Source organism: Lynx rufus, unplaced genomic scaffold, assembly GCF_022079265.1.
Source record: "Lynx rufus isolate CCGP_SWC_20201006 ecotype Redwood Valley unplaced genomic scaffold, mLynRuf1.p SCAF_2, whole genome shotgun sequence".
Lineage (NCBI taxonomy): Eukaryota > Metazoa > Chordata > Mammalia > Carnivora > Felidae > Lynx > Lynx rufus.
Window position 1 is genome coordinate 119,282,518 of NW_025814834.1, and position 22,573 is coordinate 119,305,090.

At 49.1% G+C, this 22,573-nt stretch overlaps 1 protein-coding gene and 3 non-coding genes across 4 annotated transcripts in view; 3 read left to right on the top strand and 1 right to left on the bottom strand.

Moving 5' to 3' along the window:
- Positions 1–1,704: 1,704 nt before the first annotated feature.
- TRNAQ-CUG (transfer RNA glutamine (anticodon CUG)) lies at positions 1,705–1,776 on the top strand. Its single transcript has one exon. It is a non-coding gene; the product is annotated as a tRNA-Gln (tRNA).
- A 5,077-nt stretch (positions 1,777–6,853) lies between these two features.
- On the top strand, positions 6,854–6,927 carry TRNAN-GUU (transfer RNA asparagine (anticodon GUU)). Its single transcript has one exon. It is a non-coding gene; the product is annotated as a tRNA-Asn (tRNA).
- Positions 6,928–10,876: 3,949 nt separating this feature from the next.
- Positions 10,877–10,948, bottom strand: TRNAQ-CUG (transfer RNA glutamine (anticodon CUG)). The gene has a single exon. It is a non-coding gene; the product is annotated as a tRNA-Gln (tRNA).
- Positions 10,949–13,488: 2,540 nt separating this feature from the next.
- Positions 13,489–22,573, top strand: part of LOC124514262 (myomegalin-like) — a 59,400-nt gene continuing 50,315 nt past the window's right edge. The window contains exon 1 of the mRNA XM_047082292.1: positions 13,489–13,506. Coding sequence (XP_046938248.1) covers positions 13,489–13,506 — 18 coding nt within the window. The remainder of the gene's footprint in view (positions 13,507–22,573) is intronic.

Here is a 22,573-nt window from a genome sequence, read left to right on the forward strand (position 1 = left end):
TCCAAGGCCCTCTGCCCCAACTGGCTTGGGGGAGGCTCCAGCTTTATCCCCTGGGATCTCTAACAACTCTGGGCCAGAGTTCTCTCCCCAAAGAGGCTCTCATTTCTCCCTCCCCAATTACACTGCCTCTGCATGGGCATCTGAGGCGTCTTTCTTTCATTTTTTCTTATTTTCATCCTTTCTTTTCTAAACCTAAGCAACACATTGATATATTATCTTTAAGTGACATGATAAAAGAATGCATAGGGGAAAAATTCAATTCGTCTCCTCCACACTAATTTCCCCAAGAATAACTACTGGTAACAGGATACACACTACAGTTCTGGCTCATTTATAATTCCCCCACTGAATCTGACTAGCATACTTCATTCAGTCTAAGGGGTGAAACCTTTTTTCTCTTTTCTCACACAAAGCGTCCACCCTCCCCTCCCTCGCTCAAGGGTGATAAATGTCCGGGTTCTCAGATGTTAGGTCGCGCAAAGATGGTGGCAGGAGGGCTTTGGCCGAGTCTCTGGGCCACAGGAAATTTAAAAAGTGGAGGGCTGGCTGCGGAAGGCTGGGGGTTCTATGATTCAGTCTTCTGCCTGGCAATGATCCCCGGGTTCCAACTGGGGGGACTATCCGGTCCTAAACACTATCTAAGTGTTTTTTTTTTTTAACCCGCTTGTAGCCAGGAGAGAGAAACATACCTGTTTTCTTCTCTATACATCTATTTTAGTCGGTGGTTTGTCGGACTTTTTATTTTCGAGGTCCTGAGTAGCCTCGTTCTGTGAATTTTCTGGCATCTCTGGCCCCGGCAGCTTCCGGCCCGGCGTGAAGCTCTGTGGCCACACGGGGGCGATACGACGACCCATGGCTTTCCCCCGCCCGCGCCATAGAGAACCCGTGCTCCAGGTTCATCTTGGCGGGATTTGATCAGCCAGCCGTGAGCTGCGCCGGACCCAGGTTCTTTGCTTTGGAGTCGCCCCAGCCCCGGGATGGTCTCGAGCCGGCTGAAGGCCCACGCTGCCCAGACCTAGAGCGCTGGCTGGGGACGCTCCACTGCTCGGGGTGTCCGGCAAAGACGCTAAAGTGTCCTGAGCCGAGAAGCAGTCGAGCTTCTGGCGTCCATGGAAAACGTACCCTCTGCTTCCTGTCAGACCGTGGCAACCCTTCCCAGTGTTCCGATAGCCGGCTCTGTGTGCCGGGGCGGGAGTGGGGAAAGTGAGGGGGTGGTAGAGAAGGAGGTGAAGCAAGAGGGAAAGCTGAGAAGACAGCGAGGAACGCGGGGAGGAGAGGGGATCAGGAACAGAATCAGGGGTTGGAGCCCCAGGACGCCCCACGTCCGGTTCGAGGAGCACCGGGGTTCCCGGGGCAGTGGGAAGAAGACAACGGACAAAGCAAAAGAAGGGAACACTTTTTTCTGGCGGGAAACTGGTAATCCAGGCAGAGCAGGTGCACTCGGGGGAGGCCCCCAAAGCCCATCCGTCTCGCTGATTCCACCCGCTTCCCCGCCCCCCCCCCCAAGGGACCCCCGATCTCGGTCCCCTACACGCCAGCCGACAGAGCGGCCGCAGAACGTGGCCCGGGGCGACCCCTGGCGGGCGGGGGAGCAGAGCTCGGACCCTCGAGGCGAGCAGAGCCCGGTAGGAGGCGCGGCCGGGAACGCCGGTCGGAGGAAGGGCCTCCGCACACCTCGGAGAGGCAGCCGGTCGCGTCCCCGGCGGTTCCATGGTGTAATGGTGAGCACTCTGGACTCTGAATCCAGCGATCCGAGTTCAAGTCTCGGTGGAACCTGTCCCTTTGGGCCGAGCCGCGGCCACCTTTTACTCTCCGCTCCAAGGCGCCGCGAGGAGGAGCACGAGCCTTCCCGCTCCCGCTGCCCTCGGGCCGGGGAGGGAAACTCCGGGGACCACGCGCGCCGCTCCCGCTCCCGCCGCCGCGTCCCCCGCGCTCCGCCGCCGCCTCCCCCGCGCTCCGCCGCCGCCTCCGGACTCGGGGACCAGCGAGCCCGGTTCCCAGAGCGGCGCGCCCGGCACAAGCGGTGCAACCACGGCGAGGAGACCCGGCCAGCGCCGCCCCTCGTCGGGCTCACCCTCGGGCCTCGGGGTGAAAGCCACCGGCCGCGGCCACTGAATCCTGCACCGCGACGCACGTCGCGCGGCGCGTCCCGTACTGGCACCGATCGGCCTGCACCCGTAGAGGGCAACTTACGTGCGAGACGGCGGGTCTTACCTCAGCCGGGCGGTGGTGACACTGAAGTTTCGGGTCGTGGGTTCTAGCAGAAGGTCGGGTGCCATTTCATTTCAGTTTCCGCGGCTCCTTTCCTACCAGCTACCAGAAGAGTCCAGAGTCTCTGCTGAGGCCAGTGGGGGTCGCAGTTGTCCTGAAATATGTGCTTCAGTCCGTGGCCCTCGTGCGGAAAACCCTCAACTCTGCCCAAAAGGGAGATTCTGGCCGGGGATTCTTGGTCCCTGACCCGCCGCCTCCCACGGGGCTCCCCCTTCTTCCTGCCTGGATCTACTCCAAGAAGACACCGTAGGAAAAGAAGGCCGTTGTGTTTTCATTCTATCCAGAGTCTTTGTAGTTTTAAAGTTTTTTGTAGATATAAACAGATTCTCATTTTGGTGGCCTGGAATGGCCGAGAGAGAGAGAGAGACCTTAAAAGAACTAAAAATACTTTTGTAAAAGTAGCATAAAGGTATAGGAATAACACTACCCAACTTTAAGACTTACTATAAAGCTACAGTTAGGGATATATTGTGAATAAGCAAAGGCATAGACAAACAGACCAATTAAATAGAATGGAGAGTCCAGAAATAGGACTACAGAAATATGTCCAATTGATTGTTGATGAAGGTGTAAAAGCAATTTGATGAAGACTTTTTTCTTTTCAACAAATTGTGTTGGAATAATTGGACATCTAGATGAATGAAACTTCCACCTACACTACAGTTTATACAAGAACTAACTCACAATGGAGCACAGACTAAATGTAAAATGTAAAACTCGAAAATTTATAGAAGGAAGTCTTCATGACCTGGGGTTAGGCAGTGTTCTTAGATATGTCACCAAAAATTCTATCCAGTAAAAGAAAAAAAAATCAATAAATTGTATTTCATTGAAATTATAATGTTTGTTTAAAAAAATAGCTGAGAGAATGGACAGTTACAGATTGAGAGAATAAAAATCAACAAATCACAAAGATGACAAAAAGGTTGGTGACAAGATGTATAAAGAAATCTTGGGGAAGGAAAAAAAAAAAAGAGGTTAGAGTGGGAGAGAGCCAAAGCATAAGAGACTGTTAAAAACTGAGAACAAACTGAGGGTTGATGGGGGGTGGGAGGGAGGGGAGGGTGGGTGATGGGTATTGAGGAGGGCACCTTTTGGGATGAGCACTGGGTGTTGTATGGAAACCAATTTGACAATAAATTTCATATATTAAAAAAAATCTTAAAATTAACAAGGAAACAACAACAATAACAACAACAACAACAACAAAAAGGCAAAAGATAGGAACAGACACTTCCCTAGAGGATATAAGCACATGAACATCATTAGACATTAGGGAAATGCAAATTAAAACATAATGAGATACCAATATACACCTGCTAGAATGACAGTACCAAGTGTCTAAGATAAGAAGTAAGCAGAATTTTCATACGCTGCTTGTGAGAATACAAAATGGCACAGCTACCCTGGAAAAGATTTGGCAGTTTCTCATAAAGTTAAGCATATAAGTACTATATAATCTAGTAAACACAATCCCAGCAATCTGCCTTGAAGAAATGAAAATTTATGTTCACAGAAAAACCTGTACAGGAATTCTCATAGGCTTTATTTGTAAGAGCTGAAAGTACAATCATCGAATATCTTTCAAGGGATTAATTGATAGACAAAACAGTGGTTCACCCACTGGATGGAATACCCAACGATAAAAAGGAATTCTTGATGTATACAACAACTTAAAGAAATCCCTAAGTCACTGTGCTGAGTAAAAGAAGCCAGTCTCAAACGGCTACATACTATATACTTCCATTCTTAGGACATTCTCAAAAAGACAGAACTATAGTGATGAACAGATCAGTGATCCCAAGGGCTTATGTTTGCGGGGGAGATGTGACTGTAACACTGTAACAAGATAGCACTAAGATTTTTGGTGAGATGAAACTTATGTATTCTAATTATGGAGAATTTGTACCAAAAGAAAAAGTCAGTTTCACTGTATGATAATTGAGACAGCAGAAGCCATACATTACGGACTGAACAAACTAGATGATGAAAAGCTGGGATGTCTTCTACTTAATAGTAGGTCGGTTGCCTAAACTTCTCCTAAGAATTCGTTTCCCAACCATGCTGGATGCTTTTCTTCAGAGTCTGACGCATAAATTAAAGTTAGTGGTTCCAGATGCACGCTTTTTCCTTTCTCACAGCCCGTCAGGCCCTTTTGCAGTCTTTGCCTTGCCCCTTGGGGGGCGAGGGCGGGAGCCGGGATAAGGGGTGCGGAATGCGGGCGCTGCAGACTTTGGCTCGCGGCGACCTGCGGCCTTACCCCAGGTTAGGCGGGTGGAGGGCTCAGGCTGGGAGCACCGCCACGGGGGACCTCGAGAGCCCGATCTAACTGCCGACGGTCACCAGTTTCAAAGCGGGAAATCGCACCATATCTCCGGCTTTACCGGGGGTTTGTTTAAAGAGGAAAATAGCGAGTTAGACAACATCACAACTCGGATTCAAGCCAAGGTTACTAGGGTCGCATCGTGGAGAACTAACCACTAACCATCACCGCACGCCACCGACTGGGTGTGCTGTGGTTGAGGGCTATTAATTGACCTCAATAGCCGCAACGTTTTCTAACTGGTTTTTCTTTCAGCCGCTAGTGTTGGTGCCTCTCAGCTTTCTTTTCACTCCTGTCCTCCCTTTGCCCTTTCTTCCTTGCTCTCCAGACTGCCACCCGCTTTCTTCTCTTCAGCTTTCCTCGTTCACCTTTCTCCCTGCGCCCACCGGCGTCCCCTAGGCTGAGGCCGCCGCACCTTCCAGGGTGGGGAACTCAGTGACATTCTAGGTTGTGTCCTCTAGACGTTTCCACGATCGGGACCTTGACCTGGTTCTAAAACAGCTTCGAGTATAAAGATTTTAAAGAATGGCCGCCTTTCACGTCTTCCCATTCGGGGTATTCTCCAAAACTAAAACTGACAGTGCAAGGTGAAATTCTTGGTGCCTTTCGTGTCCCCTCCAGGCCCCTGCGGCGGAATGGACTCCTTCACCGAGCATTTATTGGGCTCCTACTAAGTGCCAGGCAATGTTGTAAGCGAGGGACTGCACCGTGAGCAAACCCAAGGTCCCTGCCCCATGGAGTCTACATCAGGGGCATCCCGGGGGGGCAGGGGGTGCGCAGCGCGGTGGAGGCACCGCCGATTCTGGTGCTTCGCGAGCGCGCCCGCCGGTCAGGATCCGGGGCGATTCGTGGACAGATGAAGTGGAGCAAAGAACTGGAAAATGGATGACGTCAGACCGAGAGGCTGCGGTTGTCACCTGGGGGCCTGTTGTTCGACCGTCGGAGTTCTGCACTCATTCGGAGCTCCATGTCAGTATACCCACATTTAACTGGTCACACGACTCCAGGCCTCAATGTGCCTGCGCCCTCAGGCTTCTGTGCCCTAGCTCGGGGATAAAGAACACTTCTCTGTAAGTTTGTACAATGAGGTGATTATGTATAATATACTCCTCCCCCCCCCCCAGTTTTTTATTTTAAAAAAACCATCCTTTTTTACATTTATTTATTTTTTTTTAATGTTTATTTATGTTTGAGACAGAGAGAGACAGAGCATGAACGGGGGAGGGGCAGAGAGAGAGGGAGACACAGAATCGGAAGCAGGCTCCAGGCTCCGAGCCATCAGCCCAGAGCCTGACGCGGGGCTCGAACTCACGGACCGCGAGATCGTGACCTGGCTGAAGTCGGACGCTTAACCGACTGAGCCACCCAGGCGCCCCAACATTTATTTATTTTTGACAGAGCACAAGTGGGGCAGGGAGAGGAGACGCGAATCCGAAGCAGGTTCCAGGCTCCGAGGTCAGCACAGAGCCCCATGCGGGGCTTGAATATTTAAAAATAAAAACCCTTTTTTACATTTATTTATTTATTTTTTTAACATTTATTTATTTTTGGGACAGACAGAGACAGAGCATGAACGGGGGAGGGGCAGAGAGAGAGGGAGACACAGAATCGGAAACAGGCTCCAGGCTCTGAGCCATCAGCCCAGGGCCCGACGCGGGGCTCGAACTCACGGACCGCGAGATCGTGACCTGGCTGAAGTCGGACGCTTAACCGACTGCGCCACCCAGGCGCCCCTTACATTTATTTATTTTTGACAGAGCACAAGTGGGGTGGGGAGAGGAGACGCGAATCCGAAGCAGGTTCCGGGCTGCGAGGTCAGCACAGAGCCCCATGCTGGGCTTGAACTCACAAACCACGAGATCATGACCCTAGCTGAAGTTGGCCGCTCAACCAACTGAGCCACCCAGGCGCCCCCCTCCCCGGTTTTATTGAGATTGAAATGAGATACAGTTCTGTAGAAGTTTAAGGTGTACAGCATAATGACCTGACTTCCATATATTGTGAAATTTGGTGAACATCTATCATCTCATACAGATACAAAATTTTTTAAATGTATTTTTTCCTTTTGATAAGAACTCTTAACTATTTAATAAGAACTTTCAAGTATACCATACAACAGGGTTAACTAGAGATATCATGTGCATTATATCTATTCATTTATCTGATGATTGGAAATCCTAAGAGTCTGACCACGAGCGTCAGACTATTATGTATATAATACAATTGACTTACAACAACCCACAGCCGCCTCCACCGGGTGTCTCTGTGGCGCAATCGGTTAGTGCGTTCGGCTGTTAACCGAAAGGTTGGTGGTTCGAGCCCACCCAGGGACGCTTGTGTTTCTGGCGACATTGCCTTTCCTCTTTCTACTCAGGATGTTGAATTTATGGCCCTGGTCCTCACGCACCACAAGCAAAGAGTGCCCCTTTGGGAGCAAAGTTTTGGGGCTCCAGAGCATACCTAATCTACACCGGCAATCCATCTTCCCTACTTTTCTGAGGCTGGTTTTTACAGCTTAGCATATTTGGAATATTATAAATCCCTCAAATGAAGAACAAGAGAACCTGAGGCGCATGATCTGGATGGGAAACCTAACTTGTGCAAAAAAGTTACTTGACTTTTCTGTGCCTCCATTTTTACATGTAAAATGAGCCAAATGGAGTACTTGGGTGGTCCAAAGTTTAGATGTGTAGGGAAAGCAGGTAGCCAGTTACTCTCACGTAGCAAATGTTTCAGTACAGATTAGCTCTTACTAGTGCCATTGCCATCAGTGTTTTTGTTACCCACACTGTTCATTTTAGTTAATATCCTTCTTGATGTAAATGAGTCATTACTCAAACAGTCTCTAACTGATGGTCATGCAATTGGTTCTAACACTTATTATCACAAATACTACTGCAGGGAGGGGCATCTGGGTGGCTCAGTAGGTTAAGTGTCCGACTTCGCTCAGGTCGTGATCTCATGGTTTGTGAGTTGGAGCCCGGCGTCAGTCTCTGTGCTGACAGCTCGGAGCCTGGAACCTGCTTTGGATTCTATGACTCCTTCTTTGCCACCCCCCTAACTTGTGCTCTGTCTCTCAAAAAATAAATAAATGTAAAAAAAAAATGCTACTGCAGGAAACAGCGTTACACAAATATGTCATCACTTGTTTTCCTCTCTACAGAGTTCCAGAAATGGAACTGCCAGATCAAAATATTTGCACATTTCTAATTTTGCTAATTCCTGCCTAGTTACCCTGAAGAGAAAATGTAGTCGGTCATATTCCCCATGTTTTATGAGAACATTCTTTTCTCCACTGTTTTGCCAAAATTGGATAGTACTTACCTACCATTTCTTTTGAACCTATTTTTGCTAACATTTTTATAGACCTCGAGTGGGAAGGCGTTCTGTGCATGACACCAAACCCAGAATACTTCCATGAAAAGAGCTATTAATATGACTATATATACACTTATATTCAGGGTACAAACAATAAACTTTAAATTTACATACATGTACATATGTGGCAAAAGAATTATTTTGTGTTTGGGACATAGCTTTATCAAAGTTATATATACTCATAAGTTTATTTAGAAAAACAGCAATCCTCCTTTACTACTCTTTGACTTTTAAATTGTAGACGTTATCTCTCTTTCACATACTCCTCCATCAACACCCACACACCCAACACACCTCCCCTGGCCTTATCCTCCAATATATTTGTATCATAATTTGATAGGTCAATTATTATATTATTTAAACTGTGTAAACTCTATATTCAGTTGAGCCACGTAGGATACAAATAGCAGGAACAAAAGACCAGTGTCTTCAGGGGCTCTTTTTCTTTCAACCTTTTCCATGTTTACTTACTTATTTTGAGAGAGAGAGAGAGAGAGAGAGAGCACAAACAGGGGAGGGGCAGAGAGAGAGGGAGAGAGAGAGAATCTCAACTAGGTTCTGCACTGTCAGGGCAGAGCCCAACATGAGGCTGGAACTCACCAACCAAGAGATCATGACCTGAGCTGAAACCAAGGGTCCCAAACTTAATGGGACTGAGCCACTCAGGGACCTCAAGGACTCTTTTTTTAGTGGATTAAGCTGAAGTTTATTTGCTCTTTGGTCAAGCACCCTCCCCGCCCCCCCTTTTCATATTCCAGGGAAGTACAGGATCTAGGTCTGATTGGCTCAGCTTGGGTCAATGCCCTCTCCTGGAGCAAACGAAGGCAGAGGACCCTCATGAACAGTACCAGGAAGACGTTACCCAAAGAAAGAGCAATAATTCCAAGAACAAAAGAAGAAAAATGCTGGGGTGCTGGGTAGGCAACAGCAAAGACAAGAAGAAAACTGTATCACTCTGCAATGGGTATATGTAGCAGAATACAGATCCAGGGTGAGGGGAAGGAGTTTTGAGAGATGTAAGCCTTGGGTATGCTGTATGGACTGAAGTCACACACACCTATGTGGGGCTGCCGAGGGGCGGGGAGCTGAGGAGCATCTGCCCGTCCTAACCCAAGGAGACTGGTGAGGGGCTGTCCTGGTCACTCAGCTTGAGTTAGAACAGTTCAGGTGGGAAAAGAAAGGGAAGGGCATCTTCTCCTTGAAGAAAAGTCTGGAGCTCAGATCTTGGTAGGGAGTGAGGCTATGGTTGGTCAGATAAGGGTACTAAAATCTATCTGTAAATGCAGTTCCATTAAAAGAATCGCTCTAGTAAAGGAGGAGGGGATCTAAAAGGAATGTCTGCGATCCTATGGAGAAAGCCCATTGAGTAACCGTGACTCTGGTCCCCTTGCCTAGTCTCCTGGCCAGGCCCTCAGACTCCCTGTTCTGGAAGGGCACAGTCTGCTCAGCCACCACATGTCCAGCAAGGACTGTTCCCTGGCAATCTTCATGGTCTTGGGTGCCATGACCCTCTCTAGGCCCGCTATTGCCAGCAGTCGTCTTGCAAGGCGAGAAAAGGGAGGGAAAGTCTACTTGCCAGTTAATGCCAAGGAATCCAACAAGGTCCTGATTTGGTTCCCAATAACTTGCAGGTCTATTTACCCTCCTACTCTGACCCCCACAATTAATGAAAAGAAACTGCAAGGACAAACGCCAGCCAAGCAGGTTCGGGTTTTCCAGGTAGAGCCGAAAGTCTCTCCCCCCCACGTGGGAGCACTGTAGAGGGAGCCGGAAGGGGCAACCGAACCAGTGCGTGAACTCGCCCTCGGAGGGCGCCCCTTCTGTTTCCTACCTCCTTACTTTTCTCGTCTACGCTTTCCCGTTTCTCCCCACCCGCCCTCGGGCCCTCACCCCCTTGCCTTTCAGACCCTCAAAGCGAGCCCTTGAAAAACAGTAGCATTTTACAGTCCTTTGTAAACCGGTGGAATCCCCAAAACTAAGAGAGATCTGGCGGCTTACACTTTCACTAACTATGACGTCCTTCAGAAATCCCAGATTTTTTCTACCGAGTAGAGGAGAACGAGCGTGTTTCCATCCGGTATCATCCTAAGGCGCCTTCAGTCCGTGGAGCAGAGTCGCAGCAGGACGGAGGGGCAGAACTCGGAGCTGGTCCGGCTCCTGTCACTTTTGTCCCGCGCAGGAGCCCCGTGGGAGGCGGCGGGTCAGGGACCAAGAATCCCCGGCCAGAATCTCCCTTTTGGACAGAGTTGAGGGTTTTCCGCACGAGGGCCACGGACTGAAGCACGTATTTCAGGACAACTGCGACCCCCACTGGCCTCAGCAGAGACTCTGGACTCTTCTGGTAGCTGGTAGGAAAGGAGCCGCGGAAACTGAAATGAAATGGCACCCGACCTTCTGCTAGAACCCACGACCCGAAACTTCAGTGTCACCACCGCCCGGCTGAGGTAAGACCCGCCGTCTCGCAGGTAAGTTGCCCTCTACGGGTGCAGGCCGATCGGTGCCAGTACGGGACGCGCCGCGCGACGTGCGTCGCGGTGCAGGATTCAGTGGCCGCGGCCGGTGGCTTTCACCCCGAGGCCCGAGGGTGAGCCCGACGAGGGGCGGCGCTGGCCGGGTCTCCTCGCCGTGGTTGCACCGCTTGTGCCGGGCGCGCCGCTCTGGGAACCGGGCTCGCTGGTCCCCGAGTCCGGAGGCGGCGGCGGAGCGCGGGGGAGGCGGCGGCGGAGCGCGGGGGAGGCGGCGGCGGAGCGCGGGGGACGCGGCGGCGGGAGCGGGAGCGGCGCGCGTGGTCCCCGGAGTTTCCCTCCCCGGCCCGAGGGCAGCGGGAGCGGGAAGGCTCGTGCTCCTCCTCGCGGGGCCTTGGAGCGGAGAGTAAAAGGTGGCCGCGGCTCGGCCCAAAGGGACAGGTTCCACCGAGACTTGAACTCGGATCGCTGGATTCAGAGTCCAGAGTGCTCACCATTACACCATGGAACCGCCGGGGACGCGACCGGCTGCCTCTCCGAGGTGTGCGGAGGCCCTTCCTCCGACCGGCGTTCCCGGCCGCGCCTCCTACCGGGCTCTGCTCGCCTCGAGGGTCCGAGCTCTGCTCCCCCGCCCGCCAGGGGTCGCCCCGGGCCACGTTCTGCGGCCGCTCTGTCGGCTGGCGTGTAGGGGACCGAGATCGGGTCCCTTGGTGTGTGTGTGGGGGGGGGGGGGGGAGGGGGGCGGGGAAGCGGGTGGAATCAGCGAGACGGATGGGCTTTGGGGGCCTCCCCCGAGTGCACCTGCTCTGCCTGGATTACCAGTTTCCCGTCAGAAAAAAGTGTTCCCTTCTTTTGCTTTGTCCGTTGTCTTCTTCCCACTGCCCCGGGAACCCCGGTGCTCCTCGAACCCGACGTGGGGCGTCCTGGGGTTCCAACACCTCCCCTTCCACTCCGGATCCTATTTCCTTCCCGTTTTTCTCGCTGTCTTTCCTCACCAGCTCTCTCAGTTCTCCTTTCTCCAGCTCTCTCAGTCTCCTTTCCTTCCTCCTTGGCCACTGCTCCGTTTCCTTCTCTTCGCTCCCCCCTTCCCCAAACCACCCTGGCCCAGGCCAACGTAGGAATGGGCTGCCCGGCCTGAGAGGACGATGAGGAAGGCAGTTCTCTCTGGTCAGGACTTTATGGGGGTCTGTGCTGGGGAGGCGGAGTGAGGTGGTCCCAGCGGAATGGTGAGGGTCCGCAGCCGGTCCTCCAGGGCCTGGGCAGGACGGGCTGATCGAAGGCGACTCGCTGCCGGGGGCGACCCAAAATAAGCAAGGCTACCTCTGACCTCCCATGTCCAGGGAATGGAGACCTCCGGGCGACCTCGTCCTTTGCCAGCCGTTAAAAAAGTTTTTTTTTTCTTTTCCCATCAATGTCTATTTATTTTTGAGAGACAGAGCACGAGGGAGGGGCAGGCAGAGGGAGACAGAATCCGAAGCACAGCCCGACACGGGGCTCGAACCCATGGAGCTGTGAGATCATGGCCCCAGCCGAAGCCGGACGCTTAACCGACTGAGCCACCCAGGCACCCTCTTTGCCACCCGTTTTAAGTGAAAGGAACACGGCACCTCCTTGTGGTCTCTTCAGGGGGACCTGGGGTTGGCATCACCTAGGATGCTGCAGTATCTTGTCGGAAGAAAACGAATCCAAGCTTCTCAGTTAGACGTAGAAGGTCCACTCGAACCGAGCCCTTACCAAGCAACCGTCCCCGCCTATTCTCCTGGAGGGGTCGGTAGCCGCAGAGCCGGCCACTCTTGGCCTCCGTCGTGGAGCTGCTGCCGAGTGCCCGCACGAGGGCTTCGGGCCGAGTCCCAGCGCCGCGCAACACTTTATCTTCTGTGTGTGGTGCGCCCAGCGCAGCCTCGCCCCAGGGAGAGCTCCAGGGTCCAAAGAGTCAAATCAGACGGCGTTGCCGGCTTCATTCGAGGACAGGGTCCTCTCTCTATTATGAATCGGATTCAAACGGAAGCTGCCAGGGACCCTGTACACCACCCCATGAGCAAGGTTCGCCACCCACGACCTGCGGTGGTGTGGTCAGGTGTAAGTAGGTGACGGCATTTTCCCCTGGCTCATTCCTCGGTGGCTGTATTTGCATCTCTCTCTCTCTCTCTCTCTCTCTCTCTCCCCCTCTCTCTCCCTCTCTCTTTCTCTCCCTCTCTCTCCCTGTCTCTCCCTCCCCTCACTTGGTCATCCCACCTTCACCTTCCTCTTCTTCAACTTTTGGGGTTCACCCCTCCTTCCAACCCGCAGGTGTCCGCGCAGACTCGAGGCCGCCGCAAGGTCCCGGATGGAGGGCTCAGTGCGATTACAGGTGGTGCCTTCTAGACATTTCCACTATCAGGACATTTGCAGGATTCAGCTACCAGTGTAAAAGTTTTAAACAACAATCACTTTTAAAGTCTTTCACATCCTCCCATTCTGGGGTCCCTTTTAGGACTAAAACCTAATAGTCCACAGTGACATTTTTGGTCCCTCCCAGCACCCTGACGCAGAATATATCCTTCACCGAGCATTTATTGGGCGCCTACTAGGTACCAGACCCTGCAGTGCGCAAGGGGCTGCATGGTGGGCAGATCCCAGGTCCTGCCCGATGGAGGTCTGGTGCGGAGGCACTGAGAGGCGGCAGCGCGTTGTGCGACACAGGCCGGCTTGTCCTTCCACAGTCCGGGTCCAGGCCGAGGGACTCGCGGTGAGCGCGACGGGTGGCGTGCAGCGAAGAATGGCAAATGGATGACTTTGGCCCAAGAAGCTGTGGTCGTCACGTGGAGCGGGTCCTCTTGTGGGGGAGGCAAGGGGCAGGCTGGGAGGACCCAGGGCCTGGCATGCGGCATCTAGTGGCCACTTGCTAGTGTCAGTGCCCAAATAACGCCCGATATTAAGACTCAGCGTCTCCAGCACCAGCTGGCTTTGAGTGTGTTTTTGGCAGAGGATGGAGGGGATGGGGAGCAAGTTCTCACCCATGGCAACGCTGAGATTTTGTAATACCCGGTCTCAGGAGTATAATGAGCGGGTATGGCTGGCAGTGGAAAGGTTGGTGGTTCCAGCTCATCGTGGAAAGTTCTAGTCTTCACTGACCCTTATTTTCCTCTGGCTTTCAGTTCTCAGAACTTATCAGAGCTTCTCGAGCTGGTTTTTAAAAAATTTTTTTTAATGTTTTTATTTATTTTTGAGACAGAGAGAGACAGAACAGGGGAGGGGCAGAGAGAGAGGGAGACACAGAATCCAAAACAGGCTCCAGGCTCTGAGCTGTCAGCACAGAGCTCGACAGAGCCCAATCTCACAGACTGTGAGATCATGACCTGAGCTGAAGTCGGATGCTTAACCAACTGAGCCACCCAGCTGCCCTGGATTTTAGATATTCTAATAAGTGTGTAGTGGTATCTCATTGTTGTTTTATTTTTTTTTTAATTAATTTACTTATTTTGAGGGTGGGGGGAGGGGCAGAGAGAGGGAGAGAGGATCCCAAGCAGATCCACGCTGTCAGCAAGGAGCCCTCTGAGGAGGCTCCATCCTATCAACCCTGAGATCATGATCTGTGCCAAAATCAAGAGTCAGACACTTAACCAACTGAGTCACCCAGGTGCCCTTCATTGTTGTTTTAATTTAAATTCTCTAATGACAGATGATTCTGAGAATCTTTCATAGGCTTCTTTGCCATCTGTATATCTTTTCTGATGAGGTATCTGCTTAGATCCATTGCCCATTTTTAATTGAGTCATTTGCTTTCTTACTGTTGAGTTTTAAGAGTTCTTTGTATGTTTTGGATACCAGTCCTTCATCAGATACACATTTTGTAAAGATTTTATCACAGTCTATGTCTTGTCTTTAATTAGCTGGATGGTGTCTTTCATAGAGTGGAAAATTTTGATTTTATTGAAATCCAACTTAATCAAGTTCTTGTTTCATGGATTGAGCCTTTGGTGTTACAGCTAAAAAGTCATCACCAAACCTAAAGCCACTTAGATTTTCTCCAATGCTGTATTCTAGAAGTTTTATAGTTTTACACCTTACATTTAGGTCTATGATCTATTTTGTGAAAAGTGTAAGGTTTCTGTCTAGATTCTTTTTTTCCCCCTAGCATGTAGATGTCCAGTTTCTCCAGCACCATTTATTGAAAAGGCTATCACTATACATTCTCCATCAAATTGCTTTTTCTCCTTTGTCCAAGATCAGTTGACTCTATTTACGTAGACCTACTTCTGATTGTGTTCTATGGATTTGTTTGTCTGCGTTTTCACCAATTCCATACTGTTTTGATTACTGTAGATTTATAGCAAGACTTGAAGTTGGTAGTGTCGATCCTTTGGGGATTTTTCTACTTCAGCACAAGAACCTGCATAGGTTCATGGAGGTAAAACCTCACAAAATGTGGAGCCCTGGGAGTTTTAAACTCTCAAGCTATTCCACACTCAGCTTCCAGCAACTTGAAGATTTCTATCAGTTGCTGACTCCAGTAAGCTGTTCCAATAAGCTGTGATTTCCTGAATTAGCTTGTCCCTCTAGTTTTTGGGGTCACGTACCCTATGACCTCACTTCTCTGGTCTAAGAAGAGTTGTTAATTTTCAGTTTCATGTGCATTTTTTATTGTAAGGATGAGAGTGGTGACTTCCAACTTCTTTTCATGTTGGAGTAGAAACCTAGTTTGATTTTTTTTTTTTGAGTAAATAACATATATGTGATGGTTAATATTATTTGTCAACTTGGCTGAGTCAAGGGGTGCTCAGATTAAACACTATTTCTGGGTGTGTTTGTGAGGGTGTTTGGGATGAGACTGGCATTTGAATCAATGGACTCAGTGTTGCCTCCTATCATATGGGTGGCATCATCCAATTATTTGAGGACCTGAACGAAACAAAAAGTGGAAAGATTGATCCTTTTTCCATTTTGCCTTTCTGCTTGAGCTGGCACATCAGCTTCTCCTGCCCCTAGATTGGGATCTATACCATTGACTCCCTTGGTTCTCAGGCATTTGGACAGACTGAAAGTACACCACTGGCTTTCTGGGTCTCAAGCTTGCAAATGGCAGATCATGGGGGCTCTTAGCCTTCCTAACTGCACAAACCAGTTCCTCATAATACATCTCTATTGGTTGTGTTTTTCTGGAGAACCCTTACACAATATTACAAAATTGTAAATGTACAATTCAATGATTTTAGTATATTTATAAGGTTGTCTGTCACCAGAGTCCAGTTTTAGAACAATTTCTTTGCCTCCCCAAATCCCTTCCAGCCTCTTTGCAGTCAGTCCCTAATCCCTACTCACCATGCCTATACCTAAACACAAGAACAATTTGGAAAACAGACATCATTAAATTTAAATGTTTATTATATTGCGACTTTATACAATGGATCATTTTCTTTGGTGATAACTAGAAGAGAGATTGCATCATAGGGACTTTGTTTGGGGGAACTTAACCTATTAGCTGTTCTACTGCTCTCCTTGAAATGGTTTGCCTGTTCGAGTAAGTGGTACTTGCTATAAAATCTTGTCTGGTAGATCAGGAGAACAAGAACTAAAAAAGCAAAACAAAACAACAATAACAAAAACTATGTGCTGCGGAAATGGTGATAAATGCTGAAATCACAGATAATGTTACCTGAAGCTAAGTATTATACCATCTTTATTCGTAAAGAAGTTTGGTTAGTAACATTGGAGAGACATTTCTCCAGCACCCGAAATGCCCTTCACAGTGTCCTTTATTTTAAAAGGGCTTGGGAAGAGTCATGTGAAAGTGAGCATAAGATTTTTACTGCACTTCTTTGATTTTTTTCTCTTATAGGAATTAGCATACATGTTTCTGAAAATTAAAAAAAATCAGGAAAATAGAGATATAGAGATAGACGTCTGAATTAGTTGGTTATTGATGCATGTGAGCAGATTACAGAAAGAGTGGTTTAAAACAACATACATTTGTTATATCGCAGTCCTGTAGATTCCGAAGTCTAGAATAATGTGTGTGGGTTCTGTGCTCAGAATCTCCCAAGTCTGAAATCCAGGCGTCAGCTTGCTGTGATGTGATTTCGTAGACGAAATGTTGGCTCTGTCTCTCGTGAGGGGCTGCCCTCACCATCTCCCTCCTCTGGGGTCCTCTTCCCTGATCTGATTTCCATCTGTCATGATTGTTTCCACTTACCCAGGTGGCTTAGGAGGAAGCCTAGATCTGTGGGGTCCCAGAACTGATCTCTGCTGTCTCCTACTCCAGGAAGAGCATAAAAGGACAGAGGTCTTCATAAAGAAATGACCTCCATGAGGGCTGACATCCCCCAGCGAATGGAACAGAGGAGGAAACTATAGGGCAGTGGAGGTGCTAAAAGCCCAGATCACGGAAGCAGGACCCACTTCCCAGAAATGTCCCCATTTCCCATTGAAAGCCATCTTGAATGAGGGACTTGATCTGCTCAAAGCTGAGTCAGCCCCTGGTGAGCACTGGGGCTTTCAGAGTCTGCATCTTATGCTCATTGTTTACTAATGGGCTTCTTCCTTACCTGGGAATCTCCTTGGAATTTTTGTCTGAGATGCAGCTTCTTATCCCCATGGGATTTGAACAGGCACCACAGTGACTCTGATGTAGGTGATCTTCAGCCCCACAGCTGGTGCCCAAGGACTGGAGCCCTGTCTGCTGCACGATGTCACATTTCACATCCAGCACCCGAGTGGTTGATGCTGCCTTCTATTTACAGTATACGTTCTCTATTTTACATGAGGAAAAGGTGCTCTAAAAGATAATAAATAAAATCATCCACCAAAGTGTATGTGACGTGTGGTAAAGCTGGTTTTGGAATCCTGGAATGCTTTTTTAATTCTGTACTTTTATTGCTTTGGCACAGATCCGGGATAGGGTTTCTTTGGAAATGTGTTTGGAACTAGAGATCGGTAAAAGGTAGTTATTCCTGGTAAATGTTATTTATCAGCTTGACAAGTATTTACTGAACGTTTTCCCTGGCAGGTTCTTAATGGAGGCGCTGCAGAGATGGGGTGAACAAGGCAGACAGAGCGCCCGCTGTCAGGAAAATAAAACCGCACAAGAGCCAGATCTATCTATCTGTCTATCTATCTTTAGATATATATATCTGGATACTTTTTAATGTTTGAGAGAGAGAGAGAGAAAGCTCTCATACATGTGTGCATATGAGCGTGCATATGAGAGAGAGGGAGAGAGAGAATCTCAAGCAGGCCCCTCACTGTCAGCACAGAGCCTAGCTCGGGGCTTGGTCTCAAGAAAAATGAGATCATGACCTGAGCCTAAATCAAGAGTCAGGGGCTTAACTGACTGAGCCACCCAGGCACCCCAGGAGACAGGTTTTTATAGATAATCACATAAGTACATTTTATTTGTGATTATGATAAGTATTATTTAATACTTTTTGTGTTCTGTGATCCTAATCTATGAGCCAGAGATTTAAAAGAGAATATAGGGGTGTCTGGGTGGCTCAGTCACTTGAGCATACAACTTTGACTTAGGTCATGATCTCACGGCTCGTGGGTTCAAGCCCTGCGTCTGGCTCCCCTCATCAGGCTCCCCATGTCAGGCCCTGTGCTCACAGCTCAGAGCCTGAACCCTTCTTGGAATTCTCTGTCTCGTTCTTTCTCTCTGCCCCTCCCTCGCTTGTGCTCTCTCTCAAAAATGAATAAATAAACATTTTTAAAAAAACTAAAGTGAATGTAAATAACAGAACTATAGAACTGGGATAAAAGATTTGTCCCCAGAAAGGCCCTTCTGGTATTTTTAACAGTGGAAATATCTACATTTGATCCAAAGTCCTCTGAAATTTACTAATTAATTTATTTTTAAGTTGAGCTTTTAAAACATTTTTTAAAACTTTTATTTAATTATTTTGAGAGAGAGAGAGCATGAGCAGGGGAGGGGCAGAGAGAGATGGGGAGAGAGAGAATCCCAAGCAGGCTCCAAGCTGTCAGTGCAGATCCAGATGTGGGGCCCAAACTCACAAACCATGAGATCATGACCTGAGTTGAAACCAGAAGGTGGACCCTTAACCACCTGGGCCACCCAGGTGCCCCTGTAAGTTGAACTTTTAATTTCAGTGTCCCCTGAATTTCAGATGTGGGTTCCTGGAGGGTATGACTCCACAGGGAAGCTTGTAACCAAGGCCTGTGTGGTGTGTCTGCTGCCATCAAGCGATGAGGGAGTTTGGGAAAATCTCATCTCTCTGGGCCTCAGTTTCTTCGTCTGCAACATAAGGTTGTTATTCAACTTCTCCAAAGTCCCTTGCCGCTCAGTCTCTCTGAGAGCACGAGGGACTGAGGTGCCTGTTAAACGTGTCCTGGGGACTGTGGCTGAGACCTGACTTGGTCCCTTGTCTGTGTGTCTCCTGCAGGAGCCCGGCTGAGCCCACACTGGAAACAGAGGACCGAGGGAGCCAATGGAAGACAGAAAATCAGCAGGTGTGGAGCATGAGAATAACCCGGAGAAGGACAAAGGTAATGGTGGAACAGTGGTTGCCCAAGGACCTGAGGATACGGGCAAGTTGAGCTCAGAACAATCTGGAGAAACTGAGGAATGCGTACAATAGCATCCAACCCTGCAAGGAGCAGCCTGAGGCGAGCAGTGAGGACTGGGGGTGTAACGTACTCCACAGTGAACGGTGCACCTGCCAGGGAGCCCCACAGGACGGACGGGGGTTGGTTTGCACTGCCGGGAAGCACCGTTGCTAAGGGTAGGATGGTGTGACCATGAGGCTCTGCCCCAGTCCCCGAGCTTCGACGTTGGAGCTGCCCTGACAGTGGATGGCCTCTAAGGAAGTGTGGGTTTGGAGGGATCAATGGCGTTTGGATCAGATTTGGAGATGTCCATTCCTACCACAAATCGTTTTGCCCTAAGGCCAGGAGGGGCCAGGGAAGCGGACCCTTGGATCTGAAGTCGTAATGGTAATAATATTCTTCTGAATTTCTGGTCAGGAGTGTGGAAGGCTTTACACATAATATCTGTTGACCAGTGATTTTCTTGACTATTGGTTGAGTGCTTCATTTTCCTGAGGCTGTGTTCAGAACTTGGAAATCAGTACGATTTCCCGAGGAGGACAAAGCAGTGGGAGAACGATGCAAATACAATGTGGTAGCTCTCCTAAACTGGAGTGTTGTGTTGTGACAGAGCAGAGGATTGGAGTGGGGGTCCAGGCCCAGGACATCTCTTCCCAATGACAGAGTGAGCCATTGAGAGGAATCCCCGAGGAGAACCCCGTCTTCATCAGAGCTCACCACAGGGCAGTGTCCTGGGACATGGAGAGGGTAGGGCAGGTTCCTCTCTGAGGGAGGGGATTCGCTACCTCTTGGGAGAAAGCAGGGGACCCCTGAGTGGACATTTGTGACTGGAATGGAGTTGAGATGGTCAGAGATTGGCAGCAACTTGTATTTGATCAGTGAAAGGAAGTCCCTGAGGGCCTCCTCAGTGCTTGGCTCGGTGCTAGGAACCCTGAATACAGTGGTGAATAACACATTCTCCCAACTGTCCTGGGGCTCTCAGTCTAGTCAACAGGAAGTCATGAGAAGTGTAGTGGTGGTGGGTTCCTTGGAGGAAATGGCCAAAGCTGCCTGGCGATGACCTCGGTGATTGTCCTGGTCTGCCTCTGTGTTTTCCAACAGCTGGGTGACCTGTCCTGCCCAATGACCCAGGGCCTCAGCCAGATTTCAGCCTCCTGGGATACAACAGACACCTGGGTTCTGTGTTGGTCCAAAGAAGTCAACACTGCCAAGGTCTCCAGAGGAAACGGCTGGTATCTGTAGCTGCTACCCACTATGTCTTGGCCAGCTGGAGAAACAGAGGCAACTTCCCTAAGTCTTACAGGGTCATCCTCTCCATAATGACCAGTGATGACCCATCTCCTCTAAGTTAAATGCTTTCCAGATTTCAATATTCTTTCTTCTCATCAAAAATAATGTAAATATTGCCCATGTTCCTACAATTGTAGAAGTGGGCAATTTTATCCTCAAATTGTAGATCAAGAACTAAAGTAGGAGGGAGTAAAGCAAGTTTATGAGGAGAAGGAAGGGGCCTGGGGCTAAATTCCTTGCTTTCTGGTTCCTTGTGGTTGATGAACACAATGACTTTTATACTCTTAGAAACAATAAAATAGTACCTCTGTTTTGCTCCTCTATGTACCCCATTCATTTCTCTCTTCTATAACAAATCTGCTTATCCAGACAACTTGGCACCTAAATTAGGTGAGCTCCATGAGTGCACTTACAGTGCCCCTGACGGCAAAGCCAATTACACTGGGGGCTCCAGAGGGAAGTTATACAAACCCTTCCGAAAGAGAACCTAAAGATGACTATTCCCAGGTAGCCCTGGTTATCTGTAGATGAGAACATCTATATGTGACCTGCTATCTCTGAACTTACTTGCAGAAAATCAAAATGGTCTTGAGGAAGGAAATGGACAACCCCCAATATGCCCCAGGTAACTCTTGAGGATTTCTGGGCTGTGAATTTTTCTAGTGGCACCTGGAGACCTTAGATCCAGGGAGAAACAGAAAGTACTGCATACAACTATTCCATCCATTCAGCAATGGCAGAATATCCCTTTGAAACATATCATCTATGTTCACGTGGTAGTTGTGTAGGTCTCTAGGTTACTCAACAGGAGAGAGAGTAAGAAATACAGACAGTGGACACACATGAACTGACCCACCCAGGGATTCTTGTAATCAGGTGTTCTCTCCTGCGTGGGTAAGACCCAGGTGAGATGCATATCAGCATTATGTCTGTTTGGCATCATCATGCTGGCAGGTTTTTTGATAGCAAGAGTGGAAATTGAAGAATAAATTCATGTTATATCACATGTTGAGAAAATGGTCCCTGTAGTCAGAATATCTAAGAGTCCGTAAGGCCTCAGGAACTTTATTTACTTGGACACTCCATGTGAAAGTCAATGCAATGTAAACAGAAGGATTGAAGCCACTATATGCTATGTCCTGGGAGTCATGACTTTCACACACAGGGAGAGGTTAGTCTCCTCCTCCGTCACCTGCTTCTGAGGCCGGTACACAGAGTATCTGCTGTTCTGTCTCTCTCTACTCCTCATACAGGAGGAAAGATTTTTCCCTCCAAGGGGACAGCTACTTTGCTTTCTGCGACCACTCCCTTGCCTCCCATCAACACCAGCTAGGAAGCAACCATGGTGTCTGACCCTCCTGGTTTCATCTTTTGTCATTCTTGCTCCACCTGGCACAGCATGGAGCTTCCGGAAGCTGAAAAGAAGGAAGTCCTCCAGGACACGCTGAATGAATGTGTTTTGACTCCTTCCATTGGCCAAGAAGGGCGTGGCTGCTACCAGCCTTACAGGGATGGCACATTCCCATCTGATGAACAGGAATTCAGCTCTGCTCTGGATGTAGCCTGTGAATGCTCCCATTCCAAAGGGGATGAAACTCCACCCGGTTCCCCAGGTAGTGTCCATAATCTTTCTTGCACACACCCTGTGTAGACCAAGAGATTTAATCTGCAGAAGTGGACCATGTACTCACAGACAGTTTCCATCCAGGCTCTAGGATTGAGTTTGAAGTAAGACATTCCATGAGTCAGTGAGCTTTGTTCGATTCATGTCTAAGCCATGGCACTTTTATGTCTGAGCCACCACCCATCACTGCTCTGAAGGTGGTCCTGCCAGACTCCTATACCTCTCTACCCCAAGCACAGGAGTTCGCTATCAGACCCCCAAATTTTGAATTAATCTCTTATCTCTCTTGCCAGGCTCTGATTTCCATCCTTGAACCATGTTTCTGAATATCTATGGCCACCTAAGGCTGTTGGAAGCCTTTTCTATATCATAGGAAGTGTCACAATCGAGGTTCACTGTCTCTACCTGGTCTGTCTCTTCCTTTTCTTCTTGTCTCAAGTCAGCTGAGAACCAGGACAGGACTACGTCTATCATACGTTGTATGTTTCTCTGCAGCAAGGCAGGGCCCTGGAACTTCCCGACCCCATGAACAGCCCCAGGTTCTCTGCAGCTTTGAAGATTATTTTGATTTGATGGTGTGTAGATTCCAATCGTCAGTTTAATCTCAATGGCTGATTCCTCAAAACCATTAACCTTCGGCAATTCAGATGCAAAAAGCCTGAACATTGCAGCAATGCTCTAGGA